This window comes from Osmerus eperlanus, chromosome 12 (assembly GCF_963692335.1).
Source record: "Osmerus eperlanus chromosome 12, fOsmEpe2.1, whole genome shotgun sequence".
NCBI classification, from domain to species: Eukaryota; Metazoa; Chordata; class Actinopteri; order Osmeriformes; family Osmeridae; genus Osmerus; species Osmerus eperlanus.
In genome coordinates, this window is record NC_085029.1 from 15,934,810 (window position 1) to 15,958,527 (window position 23,718).

Genomic DNA, 23,718 nt, shown 5'->3' on the forward strand with positions numbered 1-23,718 from the left:
GTTAAAGACAGTGCTATGAAATGAGAATGTCTAAGGACTTTATTATCTCTGGGAGATCATCCGTGCACGCCACCATTAAACCCCAGCATGGATGAGCACCAGACAGCCACCTGATGGTTCCGTTCCTCCCGACACGAGGCCTCCTGCTCATTAAACACTAAGACAAGACTTAGCCCAGTTTGTTAGGCTGATTTTATGAAACATGGTGTTGTTTATAAGAATGTTTTGCTCACTTAGTGTTGTGATTTATTTGATTTCGAGCATTAGGATAGAGCAGGTTTCCCGCAGTCTACCTGTGTTTGCTCTCGTTAGGAGCTCTTCATAAGGGAGTCAGGTGGCTGAGCGGTTAGGGAATCGGGCTAGTAATCAGAAGGTTGCCGGTTCGATTCCCTGCATTGCCAAATGACGTTGTGTCCTTGGGCAAGGCACTTCACCCTACTTGCCTCGGGGAGAATGTCCCTGTACTTACTGTAAGTCGCTCTGGATAAGAGCGTCTGCTAAATGACTAAATGTAAATAACGCTGAAACAGGACTGAGCTGATGGAAGGAAGCAGCACTCAGTGCCTGAAGCAAGCCTTCCGTTTCTGTCAGGTACACAGAGAATAACTGATGTGCACTCGCTGTTCTGGACAAAGCGTCTGCTAGGCTGTGTGTGTGTATACTTGAGGGTGCGTGTGTGTCTGTATATACGTGTGTGTGTGTGTCTGTATATACTTGTCTGTGTGTGTGTGTGTGTCTGTATATACGTGTGTGTGTGTGTCTGTATATACTTGTGTGTGTATGCATGTGTCTGTATATACGTGTGTGTGTCTGTATATACTTGTCTGTGTGTGTGTGTGTCTGTATATACGTGTGTGTGTGTCTGTATATACTTGTCTGTGTGTGTGTGTGTCTGTATATACGTGTGTGTGTGTCTGTATATACTTGTGTGTGTATGCATGTGTCTGTATATACGTGTGTGTGTGTCTGTATATACTTGTCTGTGTGTGTGTGTGTCTGTATATACGTGTGTGTGTGTCTGTATATACTTGTCTGTGTGTGTGTGTGTCTGTATATACGTGTGTGTGTGTCTGTATATACTTGTGTGTGTATGCATGTGTCTGTATATACGTGTGTGTGTGTCTGTATATACTTGTCTGTGTGTGTGTGTGTGTCTGTATATACGTGTGTGTGTGTCTGTATATACTTGTGTGTGTGTGTGTGTGTGTGTGTGTGTGTGTGTGTGTACCAGAGTGACTGTCCTGTTCCCTCACTGCTGTGTTCCTCTGGGTGTGGCTCCCCCTGCAGGCAGGTGCTGGTAGTGCTGTCTCAGCTGGAGGGCAACGCCGGCTTCTCCATCACCCACAGACTGGCCCACCGCAAGGCTGCCCAGGCCTCCCTGGGGGACTGGACCCCCACCAAGGCCACTCACAGCCCCCAGCTCACCCCCGACATCGACGGCCTCCATCGGCCCCGGCCTCTATGACCACCCGCCCCCCCAGCGCACACACACCTAGGCTGACACTTTTATACTTTAGACGAGGGTGGAGGGAGGAATGGGGGGGGGGGGGGGCTGTGGTGGAAACATGTAAGGAGAGGGGAGGGGGATCAAACACGGACAGGATGACGCTGTCCCTCCTCCACCTCCTCCTCCTTCATCCCGGTGTGAGGAGGACCCCATCCAGCCAAACCCTCCCTGATCCTGCAGAAATGGAACGTGCCATTCTGGGGTGGTGTGGGGGTGGTGGGGGGCCCAGAGTAGTCCCTCCCTCAGCAAGAGCCCTGTGTGTGGGACTGACAAACAGACATGGACCAGAACGCCTCCGGTTCCTCTACGTGGAGATTCCCCTCAAAAACCAGACAATGACCCCCCCCCCCCTTGTTCTTCTGAGGTCGAAGGTCGGGGTGCAGTGCTGTAACTACTGAGCCACTATTGGCTGTTCCCCACTGAGCCAATCTACCAGCTCCAGCCAGCCTGGTCTGACCCGCTCCTCCAGCGCTGCGTACAGGGTGGATCTTGGAGGGGGTTGTCTTTGGGGGGGGGGGGGAACTCTCCCCCCCCCACGTCTCTGGAGTTGTCAACTATTGATAGTGGTGTGGGGGGCCCCCCCAACGCCAAAACATGGTACTTGATGAGCCAAACCCAATCAGTTACATGAATACCACAATCATTGATCCATAATCTTTATATGACTTTTTTTTAAAGAAAAGGATTTGTTTAATTTTTACACATCTACACGTTTCTTTAGCTGTTTTGTCCGTGTGTGTGTCTGTGTGTGTGAGCGCGTGCACGTGCGTGCTCTTGAATTACCCACCAAGCCATCTGTAAGGTACTGTGTCCAAGGTCGCTCTCTACACAGTGCACAGGCAGCCCTCTATCTCTCTCTCTCTCCTTCTTTCTCTCTCATTCTCTCTCTCTGCAGATGAAACTCATCACCTCTGTGGTAGCTGGTCTTCTAGGTAACCTATCCTGAGCTGGTTGGAGCTTTTGCTGTCCAGTGCTGTTGTATCTCCACCTTGCTGAACCCAGCCATGAAGCTTGAGCCCTGTATGGGGAGATGCTGGCCTCTCTGTGGAGCAAAGGCTCCTCAACACAGAGGCTACAGAACCTTTATTCTTCCTCCGTCATTCTAACCCCTGTGGAGGAGGGATACCTGCTGAAGGGTCAGAGATTATTCTATAAACGGTGTATTCATCCCATTGGCAGGTTGGTTTACTTGAGTGACTGCAGATTCTGTCTGTGGGTCCACCTCTATTTGAGTGACTGCAGATTCTGTCTCTGGAGGCAGACGGCTGGCTCTCTGGAGGCAGACGGCTGGCTCTCTGGAGGCAGACGGCTGGCTCTCTGGAGGCAGGCGGCTGGCTCTCTGGAGGCAGACGGCTGGCTCTCTGGAGGCAGACGGCTGGCTCTCTGGAGGCAGACGGCTGGCTCTCTGGAGGCAGACGGCTGGCTCTCTGGAGGCAGACGGATGGGTCGCGGACAGCACCGCTGGGTTCACTTTGAGAGGTCTGGTTGTGACGGGAGATAATCTTAATGGAGAAGCGCTGCTTTGCGGTCTGAAGAGTTAGTGTAGGTAAGTGGATAGTTTCCGTGTCATTTTTTTTTTCCTCAGTTCCGCGTTGTCATTGGTTCCCTTTAGCTCTGTACTGTTACAATATTTGAAGAAGCTGTGATTGTTTGAAATTGATTTGTAAGGCATCTGATATGGGATCTTTTTTTGAAGAGGAACTGGATCTGAGTGAATGAGTTTTAAAAGCGTTTAGTTTGTTTGGTGTGTCTGAACATCGGAGCTCTCTGGGGGGCACAGCTACAGCACAGGAAAACAAAGTCTGTTATTCTGTCGTAAATTACTTTTTATTGGGCAAACACAAAAATAATAAAACACAATTTTCTCTCCCTATCAATCAAATACACATTTATGCGCTCACACTTGTCTTCATCATAAACTTGAACACACACACATTCATGTCCCGTTGGATAGGGAAACGATGCAGAATGTAGTTTGATCCCCCCCGGTGGCTCCCGTACATTGTGTGCCATATTTCCCAGGATGCTTAGAGAGCCGTAAGACACGGCCTCAGAGATTTCACCGCTTTCCTCCGATGTCACCGCCGCCATCCCCCTTTCATGCCGCCGCTATCTGCTTCAATCAGACAACATAAGTCCCATGTTTGGAGTTGAGATGGTTCAGTCCTTCTGAAACGGAGGGAGGGAGACCGCAGAGAACTAAACGGTACAGTCTCAGCCTGCAGACAAGGGAGGAGAGATTTGTCAGTTAAGACTTGACTTGTTCTAATGTAGTGAAATGGCAAAACTTGAAATTTGGAAGGCCAATTTGAGTGCCCTCTATGTTTTTTTTTAGTTTGTAATTTTTTTTAAGATTTGGACGTTCCTTTTTAATGATTTTCAGCTATACTTGATCTTAGCATTCGTTATCTTTAGAATGCAGTTTCCAGAAATATGTATTCCGTTAATTGGACCCTGAGAGATCGTCGGAATGCTGTCGTTAACAATGCAGTTCTTTGTCCTAATAATTTTAAGATAAACCAGTTGTATCCATTGACCCTTTATGGTATCTCTGTTAATGATCTCCTGAAGCAGTTTCACCCATGTGGGCTGCTCATGGCCTTACAGTGTCGTAATGTACGGGGTATTGTACAACGTAACCACTAGAAACGTGTTGGACAGCCAATCGGTAGAGGCTTGAGGAAGTCAGCTTCGGGTCAGTGTAGCAAACAGATTTAATGACGCACACTGTGTTCCAAACTAAAGGGTGATGTGGACCGCTCACCCAATGTCAGCTTGGCTCTGCGTGACTACAGCCAAGCTGTCTGTTCAGTGTGTTTATTTATTGTTTGATGTACAAATTAATTGATTAAAGCACAAGCGATTATTCTACTGTCTTGGATGTGCCAGGATGAAAGGCAGATATATTAGTGTTGAAACTGTAGGATACTGAATGAAAAATCAATCAATAAGTGATAAGAAAAGGAATGTTGAATAATTCATGGATTTTTTTTTTCTCTTGTTTTTTTTTTCTTCTTCTTTTTAGCCCAGTGGGACTAGCTTGTCAAAAACTGAACCTGCACTGATATGTAAAATCAAGACACCTCAATATTCAGCGTCACAGTCCTAAACTACTGTTGCTGTTTCACTTTACATGGACGTGTGCTTGATTTCTTTAATTATATAAATGTTTTTAAATCATCATTATTATTGTCTTTTTGACATTCTCCATTGTCCTGTGAAATCTATCTTCTTGTTGAATTGTGGTAGACTCTTCCTTGCAGCAGTGGCACCCCCTGGTGTTCATTTGTGGCTATAGCCAGAGGTTTGAGCACACATACGACTCATCCAGCAGCCAACATCCTCTTGTCTACAGTAGATCTCTGTGGTTGTCTCCTTGTAAATTGTACAGACACCGATACCTAATACAACCAGAACCAGTGATCCAAGCATTTTACTTTGTAAAAAAGATCAATCAAAACAAACCTGATGCTGTAATACAATGGAACTCTTGTTTGTCAGGAATGTGATATAAAGAGTATTTTATTGATTTTGTGGGGGGGAAATATATGAGAATATGTATAAAAAAAAAAACAATGTACGTTTAATTTTCAATCTCAGGTTCCAATGGACCAAATAAAGGTTTTTTAATTAAAAGGAAAGCTCATCGTCATTTCGCTTACACACTTCCACTGTAAGGGAGTCAGGTGGCTGAGCGGTTAGGGAATCGGGCTAGCAGAAGGTTGCTGGTTCGATTCACTGGAAGTGAAATATGACGTTGTGTCCTTGGGCATCGACAGGCGGATCGGTGCGGCGTCCGCAGTGATGCGGGCTCTGCATCGGTCCGTTGTGGTGAAGAAGGAGCTGAGTCGAAAGGCGAAGCTCTCTATTTACCAGTCGATCTACGTTCCTACCCTCACCTATGGTCACGAACTGTGGGTAGTGACCGAAAGAACGAGATCGCGAATACAAGCAGCCGAAATGAGTTTTCTCCGCAGGGTGTCCGGGCTCTCCCTTAGAGATAGGGTGAGAAGCTCGGTCATCCGGGAGGGGCTCAGAGTAGAACCGCTGCTCCTCCGCGTCGAGAGGGGCCAGTTGAGGTGGCTCGGGCATCTGATAAGGCCCCGGGGAAGACCCAGGACACGCTGGAGGGACTATGTCTCTCGGCTGGCCTGGGAACGCCTTGGGGTCCCCCAGGAAGAGCTGGTGGAAGTGGCCGGGGAGAGGAAAGTCTGGGTCTCCCTGCTTAGGTTGCTGCCCCCGCGACCCGACCCCCGGACAAGCGGAAGATGATGGATGGATGGATGGTCCTTGGGCAAGGCACTTCACCCTACTTGCCTCGGGGGAATGTCCCTGTACTTACTGTAAGTCGCTCTGGATAAGAGCATCTGCTAAATGACTAAATGTAATCAATTCAAAGACAACTTGTCTTCTCTCTCCCCGCAAGTTTCCTCTATTAAACTAGTGTTTTTTTCTGCCTCCGACCACTAGATGTCATATATTCAGTCACTTAGAACCTCCTAGGTGTGTTCCAGTGGACATGAGGCTTGACGAACCATAAGAAGCAACATTAGGTCATCATGTGCCTCCGACTCTGTCCCAGGCCTTCAAGCCCTCCCCCTCCCGCCCTCCCCCTCCGGGCCTCCAACCTCACCCTAGCTTCCTCCTGCCTCCAACCTCCATCTTTACTAATCGACCCCACCTCCTCCCCACCCTCCCCTCTCTTTCTTTCATTTCTCCTCTGTCCATTCTCGTCCCTTCCTCTCTACCTCTTCCGCTCTCTTTCTCCCCAACCCACGTCTCCCTCTCTCGCCCCGTTCCTCCGCTCCTGTACCCCTCCACCCCCATGTCAGGAACCCTGTAAAGGTGAAGCCTCATCACTCTGCCCCCTCCCTACCCAGCTCATGGGAGATTGGTTTCACTACCCCCTCCCCCCTCACACACACACACACACTCACACCCAGCCCTCTGGAGGGGGGTTGCTGCTCTTGCATATTCCAACCTGTGGACCCTGTCAATCACAGCACTTCCGCTGTGGAGAGAGAGAGGGGGGGGGGTGTGCAGTGAAAGACAGACATGGTGTGGGGGGGGGGGCGGGAGAGAAGAGGAGAGACGGACAGAGAATGATCCAGAAGGATCCATCGAAGACTGCAGTTCCTTCCTGAAGAAGAGCCTGTCTAGTGAGCTGAGCAGGTATTGTGTACTGACAGGAGTTGTGAATGTTGCTTGAGGACAGGCAGAAGGTTGTTGGCTTCGTCAGAGCTACTGACGGTTGTCTTATTTTAAATTTAGAACACAGAGATGGGATCGTGTTTAAATTAGCCAGACTTATGTGGAGACATGATTGACCTCTTGGCCAGAAATTTGAGAAGCAATAATTAAAACTTTGTCTCATGGGAAATCTATTAATTCCAAGTTTTTCCATCATTGTGAAGATTTGAAAGAACTAATTAGATTGTCCTTTCAATTTGTCTCCATTAAAGATGAAGCCCATTTTTGGATTTAAAAAACCCCACAGGTTTTACTTAATTATGCAATTGAATGTTTTGCGGTTCTGACATGACTAAAGTCTTGTATTACTAATGAAAATACTTTCATGCCTCCTTCTGTTTAACCAGTTGGACTGAACTGCATTAGTACTAGTAGGTCTGTGTAGCCTGGTTTGTTTTTTATAGGAGCTATAACTAAAACACCTGCCAGGCATGGAAATGTCTGGGAACATTGTGCCTTGAGTGCATTTCTGCATGCTTTTGGAGCTAACCCAGATAGGGTTTCAGTTCGTCTAGTATCTGCTGGGGGAAACCACCCTCCCTGGGACAAGCTGAGAGAGATCAGATATAGTGTTCCTTAATGTCCACGTGGAAAAGACTGCTCTAAAGGAATAGTTATTGATTCCTGCCATTCAGTATTTCGTGTCCGTGTGTGAGACAGAGTTCACAGCAACCCAAAAAATAAGACAGCCTAAATATTTTTATCTAACAGTCTATTGCGTCTTACTTGCGTTGAGCTGTAGTGTGGGGATGTGAGACATGCCACCACCCCCACCCCCCACCCCATCCCCATGACTGCTACAACACTTAAAATATCTGGCACAAAGTCCGTGCTAATGCAGGTGGAAGCGTAGGCCAGGGGCTTGGCTGTGCTGTGGCCAAACGGGATTTGGCATCAAGGGCAGAAAGCTGGCTGACTGATTTTGGAGGCATTACAAGGGCGTAGCTAATGGAGACTGCGTGCAAGCTCCACCCCTGCCACCTCCCTCCACCCCTGCCACCTCTCTCCACCCCTGCCACCTCCCTCCACCCCTGCCACCTCCCTCCACCCCTGCCACCTCCCTCCACCCCTGCCACCTCTCTCCACCCCTGCCACCTCTCTCCACCCCTGCCACCTCCCTCCACCCCTGCCACATCCCTCCACCCCTGCCACCTCTCTCCACCCCTGCCACCTCCCTCCACCCCCGCCACCTCCCTCCACCCCTGCCACCTCCCTCCACCCCCGCCACCTCCCTCCACCCCCGCCACCTCCCTCCACCCCTGCCACCTCTCTCCACCCCCGCCACCTCCCTCCACCCCCGCCACCTCCCTCCACCCCTGCCACCTCCCTCCACCCCTGCCACCTCCCTCCACCCCTGCCACCTCTCTCCACCCCTGCCACCTCCCTCCACCCCTGCCACCTCTCTCCACCCCTGCCACCTCTCTCCACCCCTGCCACCTCCCTCCACCCCTGCCACCTCCCTCCACCCCTGCCACCTCCACCCCTGCCACCTCTCTCCACCCCTGCCACCTCCCTCCACCCCTGCCACCTCCCTCCACCCCTGCCACCTCTCTCCACCCCTGCCACCTCTCTCCACCCCTGCCACCTCCCTCCACCCCTGCCACCTCCCTCCACCCCTGCCACCTCCCTCCACCCCCGCCACCTCCCTCCACCCCTGCCACCTCTCTCCACCCCCGCCACCTCCCTCCACCCCCGCCACCTCCCTCCACCCCCGCCACCTCCCTCCACCCCCGCCACCTCCCTCCACCCCCGCCACCTCCCTCCACCCCTGCCACCTCTCTCCACCCCTGCCACCTCCCTCCACCCCTGCCACCTCCCTCCACCCCTACAACCTCCCTCCACCCCTGCCACCTCCCTCCACCCCCGCCACCTCTCTCCACCCCCGCCACCTCCCTCCACCCCCGCCACCTCCCTCCACCCCCGCCACCTCCCTCCACCCCTGCCACCTCCCTCCACCCCTGCCACCTCTCTCCACCCCTGCCACCTCCCTCCACCCCTGCCACCTCTCTCCACCCCTGCCACCTCCCTCCACCCCTGCCACCTCCCTCCACCCCTGCCACCTCCCTCCACCCCCGCCACCTCCCTCCACCCCTGCCACCTCTCTCCACCCCTGCCACCTCCCTCCACCCCTGCCACCTCTCTCCACCCCTGCCACCTCCCTCCACCCCTGCCACCTCCCTCCACCCCTGCCACCTCCCTCCACCCCTGCCACCTCCCTCCACCCCTGCCACCTCCCTCCACCCCCGCCTTGCCCAGCGTAGCCAGGATATGCTATAATATCTCATATCTAATATCTCAGCGTATCAGTGACTGGTAATAGCAATGCTGAGGAGAAAATGGTTGGTGTATAATTGTGGACAGTGTGTTTAGGTCACACGCTTTCATGAAGGAAACTTTTTATATCACGATTCGTGTAAGATTCAGATCTTCCTCATATCCTCGCCAAAAAAAAAACCCAACAAAACATAAAATCCACACATACACACACATACACACACATATACACACACATACACACACATACACACACATATACACACACATACACACACATACACACACTCAGTGAACAAAACATTCAACAGATGATGGAGAGTCTTCCCTCTCATCGTGTCTCCTGCCAGCGTGAAGCAACACCTTCCCAATGTCCGGACCCGCCCCAGCTCTCCCGCAGTCCTACGCCCCGGGGCCCTACGGGGTGTTTTCAGACCAGCAGGGCTTCTACTCTCTGGATTCCAATGTTCCAGGGCTTTCCAGGGTAATCCTCAACAAGCTGAACATGAAGGACTATGGAGAGTACAGGTATGCAGAACAGGAAGGTGTCCCTGACCTCTTAAACCTGGTTAGTGACAACCAAGCCAACTGAAACCATGCATATACAGCATGTATTATTTGTAATGTTACGTCTGGTATTTTGGTAAAGTATGTAGTACTGTCAGATGGGGTCAGATGGCTGTGCGGTTAGGGAGTCGGGCTAGTAATCGGAAGGTTGTTGGTTCGATTCCCGGCCGTGCCAGATGACGTTGTGTCCTGGGGCAAGGCACTTCACCCTACTTGCCTCAGGGGAATGTCCCTGTACCTACTGTAAGTCGCTCTGGATAAGAGCGTCGACTAAATATGTAAATGTATGTGCTGTCTTAGATTTCTGTCTGTCTTTCTTTCTGTCCATCTCTCTACATACTGGTTATGTATTTATATACTTCTCTCTCTCTCTCTCTCTCTCTCACTCTCTCACGCCAGGGCTGCTATGGAGGGGAAGAAGAAAGGAGGGGCTTTCCGTAACTACAAGGAGATGTTCCAGAATATGGAGGAGACGTTTAAGTTCTGTGCCGGTTGTCACAAGCTCCCAGACCACCTCCCAGCGGAACAGACCCTGAAACGCTGTGTCAAGTGAGTGACAATGCAGGAGGTGCTGGATCGAAAGTAGATTGTTGTTTTTTTTTATGGCCCACTGTCTCATATAAACTGCACTAGTAATTATTTATCACAATCTAGTTACCTCATAGATGAGCCCAGGCCTGAAAGATCTCCTATCAACTCTAATCTTGTTCTATTTATCTTCCATATAATGACAGCCAGCACACTGTAAACACAATCAAAACACAAACATGACAAATATTCTAGTTGCAGACAAAGTGGTAGACTGGACTTCAGCCAGAAACCCATATGACAAATCTCTCTATCCCCGGCTCATCTCTCAGCAACTCTGACTTTGAGAGAGTGAGTAGCAGAAATCCTAGTCAGACTGGCAGTTGATAATGGCACATCGGCACCATCATATTTCAACACAACAATGGACCAAATGGAGGGATAAGCCAGTGCTATGTATACACACACATGTAGACAGGTCTTTCATTAGCATTGTTCTGTGGAAGCCACAAGGCCATCTGATTCTTGCTTGTTTTCACAGACTCACATTTGCACACATTAATGCACACAGACACACACACACTCAGCCCCCCAACTTACACACACACACACACGCACATGAACACACACACTGGAGTTCCCAATAGTTTCTTTGCAATTCTCAGCTGCCTCAAGTTTTCTCACACAAGGGATCAATGGCAGACTTTTAGGTGACACAGAACTGTTTACACTTGGCACCAGTTTAATGTCAACAATTCTAGAGTGGTGGCAAGGCCTTTGGCATCAGAGGATTATCACCATGAGAACCAAGGGACTGTTACAACCCTAGCACTAAGCAACGTCCTTAAATATCAACTTATTTTTATTAACATTTCTTTATGAGCTCTCCTAATATTTGATTACTCCCGCAGTGGAAATTTAGATCAATTTAAACATTTAGCTCTCTTACTCTGGTTAATGGCTGAGTTTACAATGTGTCATGATGCTGTTAACGTAATTATTTCACAGGCTTATTGAATCGGCATTTGAAAGAGGAATGGCTTGCTTTTACACAAATTCCCAACGGGATGAACAAAGTAGCCATCTATCCATCTACTTTGGTACTTTGACTGTGTCCAGTACTGATCGTGTATTGGTTATTCGAATGTCTTGATTCAAAGATAGTGGTGCCTAATAAATGAATCCATACTGATGTAAAAGTCCCTCCAGGTTCAAAGTGACTGAAGTGAGAGGGCATCCTTGCCTTGGAAAGGTGCCAGGTGGGCATCACACAGCCATTACCTCACCACCTAAAGTCCGACACAAGCTCAAGGTTGCATATTCAGTAGTAAATTCCATCCTAGAGTCTGGCTCTTACCTTGTCACCAGCTGTTCTCTAAAACAGAACAGAATCTGTCAGTCTCTAATGAGAAGTTGTCCGTTGACAGCAGAGGTCACACTTGAAGACTGAGTGACATGAATTCAGACTTGTGTCATTCACTATTAATATACACAGACACAAACAAGTCTCAGTGTCAGAGGAGCAGGCCTCTGATGTGATACTGAAGGAGGAATTTTGATTGGAGCCTTGTCTTCCTTGAGGGGGTAGTTTGGCTGAGGGGGCAGTTCTGTCGACGTAAATGAATCCCTCTGAGACGTTGCTTGTATAAAGAGCTTCACAAAGAAACGCTGATTTGATTTGATTGAAGTGTATGACATTGTTTCATGATTTTCCGTGACAGTTCCGACGGTGCTAAAAATTCTTCCCCAATCCATCCTCCAGCTTCTGTTACTCCTCTTCTTCTCCAACCCTTGAAACCCCCCAGGTGTCTGAACGTGTACTACTGCACGAAGGAGTGCCAGGTGAAGGACTGGCCCGAGCACAAGAAAGTCTGTAAGAAGCTACGACTGGTGGCTATTGACCGGCTGGTGGAGTGGCTCATGTTTGCAGGTGAGACGTTTGTGGCATTGTGACCCGACTGTTCCTTCGATTGAATGAGACAACTCACTGAAAGCAGCTTGATAATGCAGTCCAAACACATCCCAGTTAACAATGCTGGAAAATACAGTATGGAGCTTAGAAAAAGTACCGGAAATGATGAAAAGTCATAAACGGGGTGCCACAAGGATCCATCGAAGAAACATTTGTTTTCTTTTTTTCTCAATTATATATATATATTCAATATAATATATAATATATGTATTATATATTCAATTTCTTTTTAGTTTGTTTTAATATAATTCTGTCTTTTTGCCGTGAAAACTACACTATGTGATTCGAATGAGTGCTCGCTATAATCATGCCTAACTTAGCATTCACTACTCAGCGGATAACCATTCTTTCCCTTCTTCTCTCCCCCTCCTTCTCTCTCCCCCTCCTTCCTTCTCTCTCTCTCTCTCCCCCTCCTTCTCTCTCTCTCTCTCTCTCTCTGTCTCTCTCTCTGTCTCTCTCTCTCCCTCCCAGGAGACCTCCCGTTCACCACAGAGAAGTGGTCCAGGCCGGCACCTGAGGTGCGGGGCTGGGACGACTGGCTGGCCATGCAGGGGGACCTCACCCCCCGCCTGGATGCAGTCCTGTCATGCAGCAACATGGGCAACCTCTGGAAGAACGTCACCAGGCCGAGGCCGGAGGTCACAGACCTCCGAGAGTCCATATGGCGGGTCGAGAGCGAGTTCCTGTCTCGCGTGCTAACCGTTGGCATGGCGATTCAACGGTTCGGCCTGGACCCTTACTCTAAGCCCCTCACCGTCCATATAGCAGGGGCGGGTCTCACTGAGACCATGGGGGCCAGACTGACAGACTATGACGAGCTCAACCGCATGTTCCCTGGGCACCAGGGTCTGGAGGTGGTGATGGTGGGGCCGGAGGTGGTGGAAGGCCCCATTATGAGGCCTCCTCTCAGGGCGTTCGGGCCCAGACAGAGGGTCTACATCAGCGCCTACAAGGGCCTCTACCACCAGTTCTGGGAGGACCTGGTGGAGAAAGAGGAAGCGGCCAAGCCTGATCTGGTGGTTGGGTTTCACCCAGGTAAATAGATCTAAATTTTCTGTTCAAAATTCCGTTATCTAGTTATACACAATCATAAGGCCATGTGTTTATATGATCCTAAAATATAAATTCAGGTAGAACATGTCAGTATTTTTCCTTCATATTGGCACTAGTACACTCGCTGATTACAGCTACTATTATTATCCCGGGTCAAGCTTAAGAAGTCTTGGAGAGTGAAAGTAAATTCCTTCAGAGCCAGGTTTCTGACCTCCCGTCTCCTTTTCCAGGGTTGAAGGGTGGATTGTTATAAGTGGGGAGAGGTAACTCACTAGATTTTGGGGCAATCTATTTTGTGCCAGACATTTATTAGACATTTGGGTGATTAATGGTGACAGCTGGGGCCGATCTGGCTAGAGAGCCCTGGACTCAGCACAATCTCCATAGCCAGCCTGCTGTAAAGAAAATGAAGCGAGTTTCAGCTCCATTCCCTTCCAAACTCCACCACAACAAGACCCAACTATCCTGCCAAAGCCATCTAAATGCCACTCGCATCCTCGGTTGCAAAACAAATTAAAAACAAGACTATCTTTATGGTTCAGATTTCCCATACATTACAACCTGCAAAAAGTCACGACCAATCATCATTTCTGGATTCATTTGAATCCAGAAACGTCCATAACTGCCACTGGTGTTAGCTGCCTGATATATGAGCCACTCCCAGGCGGTAGGGGTGGGGGGTATTGGTAGCTAAAATTAATTTGAGCTGCACACAGGGCTACCTTCCAAACCACTCCACCACCCTTCCACCACCCCTCTGACAGCTGCCTGGGTCTCCAGCCTCTCTAACCTGCTGAGCAGAAGTGGAGCCCCCCTTAACCAGGCTCCATCCCCTGTCTCAGTTATCACTGCGGGCTTCGAGGGAGCTAAATATACTAGGACTAAGTCATCTTCTGGTAAACCACTTGACAGCCTGACCATATTTCATACTGCAAACCTGGCAAAACACTGCACTGCACCTCCCAATGGAGAAACAGGGGAGAGAGGAGGCAGGGAAATGCGTCTGGGTTTGAAGCTAGGCAGAGGAGATGCAGTGAGGATAGAAAAGGAGAAATGTAGGAAGAAATGATAAAAGGTGAGTCAGGTGGCTGAGCGGTTAGGGAATCGGGCTAGTAATCAGAAGGTTGCCAGTTCGATTCCCGGCCGTGTAAAATGACGTTGTGTCCTTGGGCAAGGCACTTCACCCTACTTGCCTCGGGGGAATGTCCCTGTACTTACTGTAAGTCGCTCTGGATAAGAGCGTCTGCTCTTATCCCAGAAGGGAAAAGTGGGCGGGGGATAAAGAGGTGGAGCGTCAGAGTGGGATAGGACACATTCTAACATGGTTTGAATTTCCTGAATCCTCCAAGAGAACTGACCTGTCACCTCGTGGAGGCTTCACCCCACGAAGGGCCTGTAAGAAGACACCTCACAACACACACAATATAAACACCTTGGCAGGGTTTCCCAGATTCGTTAAGAAGCTCTTAACGCTAAGAGCTTCTTAGGAACGTTCTAAGAACGCTCTAGAACGCTCTTAGAACGCTCCTAAGAAGCTCATAGCGTTAAGAGCTTCTTAACGAATCTGGGAAACCCGGCCCTTGTCTGTCTACTGTCCCTCTGATGGAAAACTAAGCTATTCAAAGACCATCCATGTGTGCTGCCTTCTCCCCTTACTCTGGCGTATTAACCCCACAGACACAACTGAAGATTAAACCCGATAACAAGAAAGGCTTTGACAGTACAAAGTGCCTTTGTTTCAAACTCAAGATGGCCAAAAAGTCATTGTAGTCATTAACAGCCAGAACTCCTTGTCACTCTATCTCCAGATAGCCTAAACTCTAAACGCTTACCCTGTGTTGAATGTTTTATCTTGCGGTGTGCCTATCAAAGCATACATTATTCATATACAAATCATCTCCTTCTAAGGTTGGTGTTCTGTGGCGAGACAGTGTAGAATATGATCCTCCTGGTGTGCCAACATAATCCTGGGCTGCAGTCTGCCCAGACCCTGCACCTGTATCAGGCTATATGAGACCTCCATCTGGACACACACTCCTGCCTAGTTGTGTTTACATCCCAGACAGGGTTCCTGGGTGCGTGACAGAGGGGGTTCGAGGGAGGCTAGCGTTTTGGGTAACCCTGTCTGACACTAGTCTTGGCCACCCTGAGCTCATTCGTATACTGTCGTTTTTTTTGTTAGAGAAATGCTTTGGCGTGAGAGATTATGTCTGCTGCACGTGAGGGGAGGAGAGATGGATAAACATGTTGGAAAGTTACAACAATTCCAGCCCACCAGAGGTGAAGGAATGATGGGAGGGGAGGATTGTCCTAATGAGACAAAAGTTCTCTGGTTGTGGCGATACTTTCTCATTCATAATAGCTTAACTTTCTTGTTAACTAATCGTCTATGGTTAATGGCTCTGCGGTATATAATACCTGTTGTACTAGCTGACTGGTGGTGCGTGTGTGTTGTCATGGCAGGTTTCCATGCCAATCAGGGTCTGGCGGAGGGCTGGCTGCCCACCCTGCTGCTACTCAGAGACTTCGAGGTCCCGTCATTCTTCAGCTTGTTCAGGTGAGTCCAACAAAATGTCCTGTTGTCCTGTGTGCCTCACATGCTGTCAGCACAGACCTTGCTTGAACCTGACCTCAAAGCATGCTTTATCAAGTAACATTTGTGTGTGAATGTGTGTGTGGGTCTATGTGTATCTCTCTGTGTGTGTGTATCTCTGTGTGTGTGTGTGTGTGTGTGTGTGTGTGTGTGTGTTTGTGTGTTTATGCTTGCCTACAGTGAGATGGAGTTGACCTCCTCGCTACAAATCCTACTGGAGTTGGAGATGAACATCAAGGGAAGTGGGCCAAACCCGTTTACCTCTCATAAACCAGAGCAGGTCCAGTCCTGTCCCAACAGACCGCTGGTGTACTGCAACTCCCACTACGTGTACTTTGAGGGCCTGCTGGAGAGAAACAAGTTAGAGGAAAGCCAGTAGTGGACTGAAATGCCCATTGGGCCTACAACATTCCTTTACTGTTGGAGACCGCTTATTGGACTGTTAAAATACGTTTTACAGTGTTACTTATGGTGTTTAGTGCGTGGTGATTCATCTGGGTTTTGTGTGAGATTAAACTTGTTAAACAAAATATTAAACAATGTTTTGTCTGTCTGTGTAAACTGGCATATCAAACATGTACACACCTTGCTTTGTTATATGTGTGTTGGTTAAAACAAGAACATGTCTAGACATTATAACGACTGAATAATAATTGAGACGATACAAATAGGGATGGGTAAGAAAGGGAACACCGCACTCTGGTGGACTCAACTTGTAAATGCATAATTATTATCCCACTTGATGTTATATTCTGTACTCAGCCTTCTGAGTTGCAATAAATGAAATGTCGTTGTATTGCCTACGTGTCACAGTGTGAAATTAATATTTGAACATTAACCTATTGATTTAAAAAAAATATTTAAATAAACGAATAACAAGTGTTTTTTGTTGTTTACATTTTTGTACATTTGTGCTCTGTGAGAGGAGTATATGTGCAAGGCTGATAGTGTAAAATAACAGCGCTTGCCTTAACAACCTGAATTCTCGGGAATCGTCTCGAGTTGTCAGACTGTTCTAGAAAGGGGAGCACAGGTGGTATAAACTTGGAGTCTCCAGTTGGCGGTCCGAATCTAAGTAGGCCTACCCCACGCAAAGAGAATCATTCAACAACGCTTGTCACCAAAGAAATCCTAATGACAGAATCCCAGAGGTAAGCCGCTTTTGAAGTTTTAATAGGCAACATTCGTCGGCCTTTCCCCAGTCGCATGCTCTTATTTGCATGCCGACGTAAAGTATTTGAATGTCTACCTCATAAAACGTTTGACGACGTATGTTAGGGACAGCCTTCTAAATCGGGAGACATGGACCGTTGAAGTCACAAGAGTAGAAACTATTTTATTTTAATATGCATGTCATAGTCATAAGTAAAGGCCAAACTTTTTAGATACCTCTGTTGACATTGTACCCTTATAGAACAGTTCCCTTTCGAGTCCTTAAGAACAACAAGAGATATGAAAATGCATGATTTTTACAGGACATTTATGAGTGATGAAATCATACAATTTTATTAAATACTTTTGATTTGGATTAGGTCTCATTTGTGACATTGTAGTAATTCCTCACTGAAACCTTCCCCTTATTTCTCCTCTATATATGGCAGACACATGTTGTAAGCTAAGAATAGACATGAGTGAAAGGACAGGTTTTAAAATAGCCAGTAACTGGTCAGTCAGATGTGTAGAGAAATAAATATGAGCATGTATGAATATGTTTCATCCAAATTAATTTAAACACAATAAATATGTATATTGTTTGTAAGTCGCTACTAAAACCCACTCCTACCTCCATCTCTCTCCCTCTCCATCTCTCTCCCTCTCCATCTCTCTCCCTCTCCATCTCCCTCTCTCCCTCTCTGTCTCCCTATCCCCCTCTCTCTCCTCTCTCTCTCTCTCTCCCTCTCTCTCTCTCTGTCTCTCTCTCTCTCTCTCTCTCTCTCTCTCTCTCTCTCTCTCTCTCTCTCTCTCCTCTCTCACTACTGTAGGACTGCCCCAGAGGCTAAAGGCAAACCCATGGCCTTCCGGTCTCAGAAAGAGATGTTTGAGAAGATGGAGGAATCGTACAGGTTCTGTGCTAACTGTGAAACGAAGCCTGGTCAACTTTCAAACACACAGACACTGAAGCGTTGTGTGAGGTGCAGTGCAACAGAAAACAACCCTGTTCATGTTTCATACGTACAGTTGAATCCCAGTGAGGAGCTTCAATTAGAAGCACTTCAATTAGAAGCATTTCTTTCTGTTAATTCCTTTCTATTCCCTCTGCTCTCTCTCTCTCTATCTCTCTCTCTCTCTCTACCTCTCTATCTCTCTCTCTCTTTCCCTACGTTGCAGATGTCTAAATGTGTATTACTGTTGCAAACAATGTCAGAAGACTGACTGGCCCAAGCACAAGACGTTTTGTTCACAGCTGCGCCTCATATCCATTGACAGATTTGTGGACTGGCTAGTGTTTAAAGGTGAGGGGCCAAACACGTCTAGTTATTTGTATCTAGTCCCAGTGAACATGTCGGCTAAAAGCTTTAATGCTACAATTGGTGAACCAATAGTTTTACCATCTGTTCTTTTCTGATCACCTCAAATACAATTTGTTAAATATAAATGAAAACTTTGGTTCAACTGATAAAAGCTTCCCTATCCTTTTCTGTCTTTTTTTCTCAACGACAAGGAGACCTCCCGTTCCCCACAGAGAAGTGGTCACGCCCGCAGTCCGAGGTCAAAACCTGGGACGACTGGCTGGCCATGCAGGGGGACCTCACCCCCCGTCAGGACGCCATCATGGCTGGTGCTAACATGATAGACTTGTGGAACAACGCCGGAAGGCCCAGACCAGAGGACGATGACTTGAGGCAGTCGCTGTGGCGAGTCTCAAGCGAGTTCTTTTCCAGGCCACTCAGCATTGCCTTAGGGCTGAGACTATTTGGCCTGAACCCTTACTCCAGACCCCTCACCATCCACCTGGTAGGAGCAGGCCAGAGTGAGACCACGGGGGCCAGACTGACAGACTACGACGAGCTCAACCGCATGTTCCCTGGGCACCAGGGTCTGGAGGTGGTGATGGTGGGGCCGGAGGTGGTGGAAGGCCCCATTATGAGGCCTCCTCTCAGGGCGTTCGGGCCCAGACAGAGGGTCTACATCAGCGCCTACAAGGGCCTCTACCACCAGTTCTGGGAGGACCTGGTGGAGAAAGAGGAAGCGGCCAAGCCTGATCTGGTGGTTGGATTTCACCCAGGTGAGAAGCTCTTTCACGTATCTTGCAGCTCTTTGAAAAGTCGTACATAAGAACACTATTAAGCATAATTGTTCTTGACTTGTTAATAAGAGGTTAATTCCTGAATGTGTAGGATGACGTTATGTGTCTTATCTGGCCTAAGCTGTTTTGATTTCCTTTGTCCTACAGGTTTTGATGCAAGCCAAGGCCTGGATGAGGGGTGGTTACCGACACTACTGCTCCTAAGAGATTATGAGATCCCCTCCTTCTTCACTGCTCTGAAGTAAGAGTCTTGTATACCCCCAACAGTATGGTATTGCTCTCTACATGATCACAACAAACACCTTATCTTCACCATTACCTAAACATGTCAGCTGTCTACTGTCCAATCCTTTGCAATGTGCATTGCACATTTACTTAAATCATGCATTGTATTAATGTGTTCATTTCAATCACACATTCTCTCAGTCACTTCTGGGTTTCTGTCTCGTGTTTACGTGAAACTCCCTGTTTCCTTCCTCTTTCCTCCTCCCACAGTGAGACAGAGATGACCTACTCACTGCAGATCCTGTTGGAGTTGGAGATGGACTTGAAAGGCAGTGGGCCCAACCCCTTTGCCTCACTGAAACCAGAAATGGTTGGGTCCTGTCCAAACAAACCGCCTATGTACTGCAACTCCCACTACTTCTGCTTTCAGGGGCTTCTGGAGACCGCCCAGTTTGAAGAACCAGAGGAGAGCTGAGATATGTTGAGTAATTAGTCCAACATTCAAACCGCGTTTCTCTGATAGATTACGGATTTGGCTTTCTCTCTGTCTGAGAAACAAGCCTTCAAACAGTTCACTACACTGTGATTTTGTAATACGATAATACTACGTTATATTTTCTTTTTTACCATTTATGCAACAAAATCTTCTTTTTAAAGACGGCCTGGCAAGAGGCAAATGACTCAAGGCATAACGTATCGCCCTTGTCTAACTGTAAAGCATGTTTTATAAACAGTAATCAGGAGGCTATGCATTGTGTGCTCCTTTGGTAAATACAGTAAACATTTGCATCAGCTATCTTAGTTCATTTCCATGGAGGGCTACATTCAACTGAACTTACTGGTTCCCTCATTAAAACTATTGTGTTTATTCTAGTTTTATAGGAGTATGTGGCACGTGTCAGTCATTTGCATACTATCACTTGTATGAAATTGTTTCAATGCCTGCTTGACCGTGCGATACAGTATCAACCATTTTATTGTTAACTGAAAATAAAAAGGCAAACATTTTATTCCAAACAACATGTTTCCATCACTTAAAATTCTGATCATAGAGGTATTTTTTTAATCCAACATTTGTAAAATATGAATATCAGTGAATTTTCATAACACATAGGTTATCTAGTAAGTGACAATATACTCAGAATTCAGATTTAGCCAAGATGAGACTCAATTCAATTAACTTGATAAATCCTGAAAGAAATCCAAATTCTCAGGTTACTCTGTGTAAACAGGTACAGGCAAAAAACTGAGGTAACACATACAATTAAATATAATCGCAGCCTGTTCAGGCTTTGAGTTTAGCCAAGATGGATAGAACCAGGTCCACAATATAGAGCACCAGATTGACAATGGACCCTATCAGAACCACAATCATGTCTTTGTAGGTACAGTCACGACAATGGAGCGGGTCGTAAGTGTGATAATACCTGAAACCATAGATGGACCAGAGAATCACAGCAATCACGTACAACAACACAGCGATGACGTTAAACACAAGTTCCAGAATCTCCATCCCGAACGTCAGCAGGCATCTCAACAGCTTAATAAGATGAAGGACAATAATGACCACAGTCACAAGCAGGCAGACCACGTAAACCACCACGCAAAACACCATCGCTGGATGATGGAATCTCCTCTCCACTTGCAGGAAGTAATTGGCGGCGGCGGTGAGGAGGATGCACGCCACGAACGCCTCGGTGAACCTGAGGACGCCCCTGCAGTTGGACAAATACCCCCGAGGACACTTCATCTTGGCCAGCACGGCGTCCACCAGGAAAGCCAGCGTAGCAATAAAGGAGAAGATGACACAGAGGATGCTGACGATGCAGTAGGGACAGGCGAAGATCACGGCGAAGATGATCGTTGCCGAGGTGATCATGAGGGTGCAGAGCATGGTGAGCCCGCACCTCAGGTCGTCCCAGGGCGGGAGAAACGCAGCCAGCAATACGTTCCAAAGCATGAGCTCCATCACCAATATGACCACGGGAACGACGACACAGAACACCCAGACAAACTCACACCAGACGCCGTAGGGATTCACCATCCTGCCTCTGAAGAGGACGATGATGAATGCCAAAGCGCTGAAGATAATCTCCACCAGTTTCAGACAGTTGCGCAGGGACTTGAATGGGCCACACATCTTCACGGTCTAAATTCAATCGACTTTGTGAATCGTGCAGGTTGCTGTCTGGTTTTCCTCCGGGTAGTTGACAAGTTTGCGAGGCTTTCTTTTTTCCTTGTAAGCACTACCATGAGAGTTCTTCCATTTCTGCCAAAGATGTCTCTGGAGTTGAAAGTTATTCCTGAAAGGCGTGACCAGACATCATCGGAGGATTCTATAAACTACAAGCCACTCCTCGTTATTCAAATTCAAATCTCTCACTGAATTGCTCCTCCCAAGGTTTCTTCCATGTTTTCTCCTCTAGTGAGTTTTTCTGGGAGTTTTTCCTTATCTTCCTTGAGGGTTTAGGTTGGTTGAGGGGCAGTTCTATGGGCGTATGAAGCCCTCTGTGATATTGCTTGTAAAAAGGGCTATACAAATCAATTTTGATTAGATTTTTTTATTTTGATTTGATGACTCACTAGAGTATTTTGCATTAGAACCAATAACAGAGCAAAAGCCAGTAGGACAAACATAATTTTCTATAAACATTTCTTGATGAAAAATCTGTGCTTAGAATTCCTTGTGAAAGCTCCTCTTCGGCCAGAAAGTATTTTCTTTTTCAACAAAAGATGACAAGTATTCTGTGTTAATGTATTTATTGAACAAACAAAAAAAATGTAACATTCCCACAACCAAAGAGGTCAGCATTATACATTTTTGTTTAACTATGTTCGTTTAAAACCACATATTCCTAGCAGGGTAAAAACCAGGTCTATTATGAAAAAAATCAGGTTAACATATGTCATAAAGGCCACAATAAACTGAATGGCCCATATGCAGAAGCTGCCTGGACAGTCACTGGGTCGAGGATTGTTCCGGAAGATGTAGATTGGATAGGCAAGTGCAGTGCAGCAATAAAGCACCACAGATATGATTAAGAATATAAAAGTGAAGCGGTCTATGTTAAACGGCAAACAGTTCTTGAGGGATTTTAGGATGTTTGTAGCAATGATTAAAGGAATGATGAGGAAGGGAATGATGTAAGCTATGAGGCACAGGATCAGGGTCAGTTTTCCATCGTAGCCTGTGAAAGAGACAAAAATAATACAGCTGACAAAAGCTTCCAGCACCTTCCAGAATCCGGGCAAAGCTGCCAGGTATCTGCCTGTCTTCCCGTCCAGGAACTTATCCTTGATCACCTCGAGGGCGTACAACACGCCGCAGAGGAGGGCGAAGCCGCTGACCACCCAGGAATAGAAACAAACACGGCAGGCGTAGAAGTTGGCGTAGATGATGAAGATGGACAGGGTCATGAGAGCGGAGGACATCGCCACGCCCGTGGTGAAGTCATCCCAGTCCATGCAGAAATCCAGCAGGATATTGAGGGCGAACATCTCGATGATGGTGACGAAAAGGGTCAAGAGGGGACAGAAGGCCCAAACGAACAGGGCGTAGTTCCAGTAGGTGTGCTGGGTCTCTCCCTGGATGGCGGCCAGGATGAAGGTGACCAGACACAGCACGATCTGAGACATGTGCAGGCCCCCCCTGGAAGACATCAGAGAAGAGGGGGTAAAGACAGCCTTGGAGAGAGTATCTTTTAGACGATCCATCCTCATCGAGCTTTGTCCTTGGTTCAGTCTGACCAAACAGCTGCTGTGGTGGAGGCAAAGCTGTTCTGTTATCTGGGCAGACTTTACTACAGTGTTTTTGCATGTTAGCCATGATCTGGGATGGGTCTACGTCAGAGATGGGAAGTAACAAAGGACAAATACTTTGTTACTGTAATGTGTGTTTTGGATCAAATGACCAGAGGGGTTAGTATGTGTGTTTTGGGGTAAATGACCAAAGGGGTTAGCATGTGTGTTTTGGGGTAAATGACCAAAGGGGTTAGCATGTGTTTTTTGGATGAAATGACCAAAGGGGTTAGCATGTGTGTTTTGGGGTAAATGACCAAAGGGGTTAGCATGTGTTTTTTGGATGAAATGACCAAAGGGGTTAGCATGTGTGTTTTGGATTAAATGACCAAAGGGTTAGGGTTAGCATCATACCTAGCATGCATTGATGTATAATTATCACACCCACCATCATTATAAGTGTCCATCATTGTGTCACAGAATCTGATCTGAACATGTGAATAACGACCAAGGATTGGACCAGGCTGACGCTGCTGTTATCTATTCTTGTCCACATGAGGGCGCTATAGGCAAACAAATGATGAAACCTGTCTTCCTGTAATCACAAAGCTAGAGATAGTTGTTTGTTAACTGATGTTGTGTTGTTTGAAGTGTTCTTTAAAAAAAGTCTGTTTATCATTTTTTAATAAACTTTTTGTAATAGTCTGTATCACAGACATGAAAGAAAAATATGTAACACATGTCCTCCTGGTAAGGTGAGAAAG

The 23,718-nt window shown here is 47.4% G+C and overlaps 5 protein-coding genes and 1 long non-coding RNA gene across 6 annotated transcripts in view; 3 read left to right on the forward strand and 3 right to left on the reverse strand.

Annotated features, from left to right (window-relative positions):
* Window positions 1–3,296, forward strand: part of capn15 (calpain 15) — a 38,390-nt gene extending 35,094 nt beyond the window's left edge. The window contains exon 12 of the mRNA XM_062475694.1: window positions 1,288–3,296. Coding sequence (XP_062331678.1) covers window positions 1,288–1,465 — 178 coding nt within the window. The 3' untranslated portion in view covers window positions 1,466–3,296. The remainder of the gene's footprint in view (window positions 1–1,287) is intronic.
* LOC134031935 (uncharacterized) lies at window positions 3,100–15,141 on the reverse strand. Its single transcript, XR_009931965.1, has 2 exons — window positions 14,984–15,141; window positions 3,100–3,726 (listed from the first exon to the last, which is right to left on the reverse strand). It is a non-coding gene; the product is annotated as an uncharacterized LOC134031935 (long non-coding RNA).
* LOC134031932 (putative protein MSS51 homolog, mitochondrial) lies at window positions 6,584–16,543 on the forward strand. Its single transcript, XM_062475692.1, has 7 exons — window positions 6,584–6,679; window positions 9,382–9,559; window positions 9,998–10,147; window positions 11,932–12,056; window positions 12,570–13,133; window positions 15,615–15,708; window positions 15,925–16,543. Exons 2-7 carry the CDS (start codon window positions 9,402–9,404, stop codon window positions 16,121–16,123), a joined length of 1,290 nt encoding a protein of 429 aa, XP_062331676.1. The 5' UTR covers window positions 6,584–6,679; window positions 9,382–9,401; the 3' UTR covers window positions 16,124–16,543.
* A 195-nt stretch (window positions 16,544–16,738) lies between these two features.
* On the forward strand, window positions 16,739–20,100 carry LOC134031933 (putative protein MSS51 homolog, mitochondrial). The gene is made up of 6 exons (XM_062475693.1): window positions 16,739–16,895; window positions 17,727–17,876; window positions 18,073–18,197; window positions 18,407–18,970; window positions 19,139–19,232; window positions 19,487–20,100. The coding sequence occupies exons 1-6, from the start codon at window positions 16,879–16,881 to the stop codon at window positions 19,689–19,691; spliced, it is 1,155 nt and encodes a 384-aa protein (XP_062331677.1). The 5' UTR covers window positions 16,739–16,878; the 3' UTR covers window positions 19,692–20,100.
* Window positions 20,101–20,501: 401 nt separating this feature from the next.
* Window positions 20,502–21,356, reverse strand: LOC134031690 (myeloid-associated differentiation marker homolog). Its single transcript, XM_062475394.1, has one exon. It carries the CDS (start codon window positions 21,354–21,356, stop codon window positions 20,502–20,504), a length of 855 nt encoding a protein of 284 aa, XP_062331378.1.
* A 688-nt stretch (window positions 21,357–22,044) lies between these two features.
* Window positions 22,045–22,942, reverse strand: LOC134031533 (myeloid-associated differentiation marker-like protein 2). The gene has a single exon (XM_062475210.1). The coding sequence runs from the start codon at window positions 22,934–22,936 to the stop codon at window positions 22,046–22,048; it is 891 nt and encodes a 296-aa protein (XP_062331194.1). The 5' UTR covers window positions 22,937–22,942; the 3' UTR covers window position 22,045.
* Window positions 22,943–23,718: the final 776 nt, after the last annotated feature.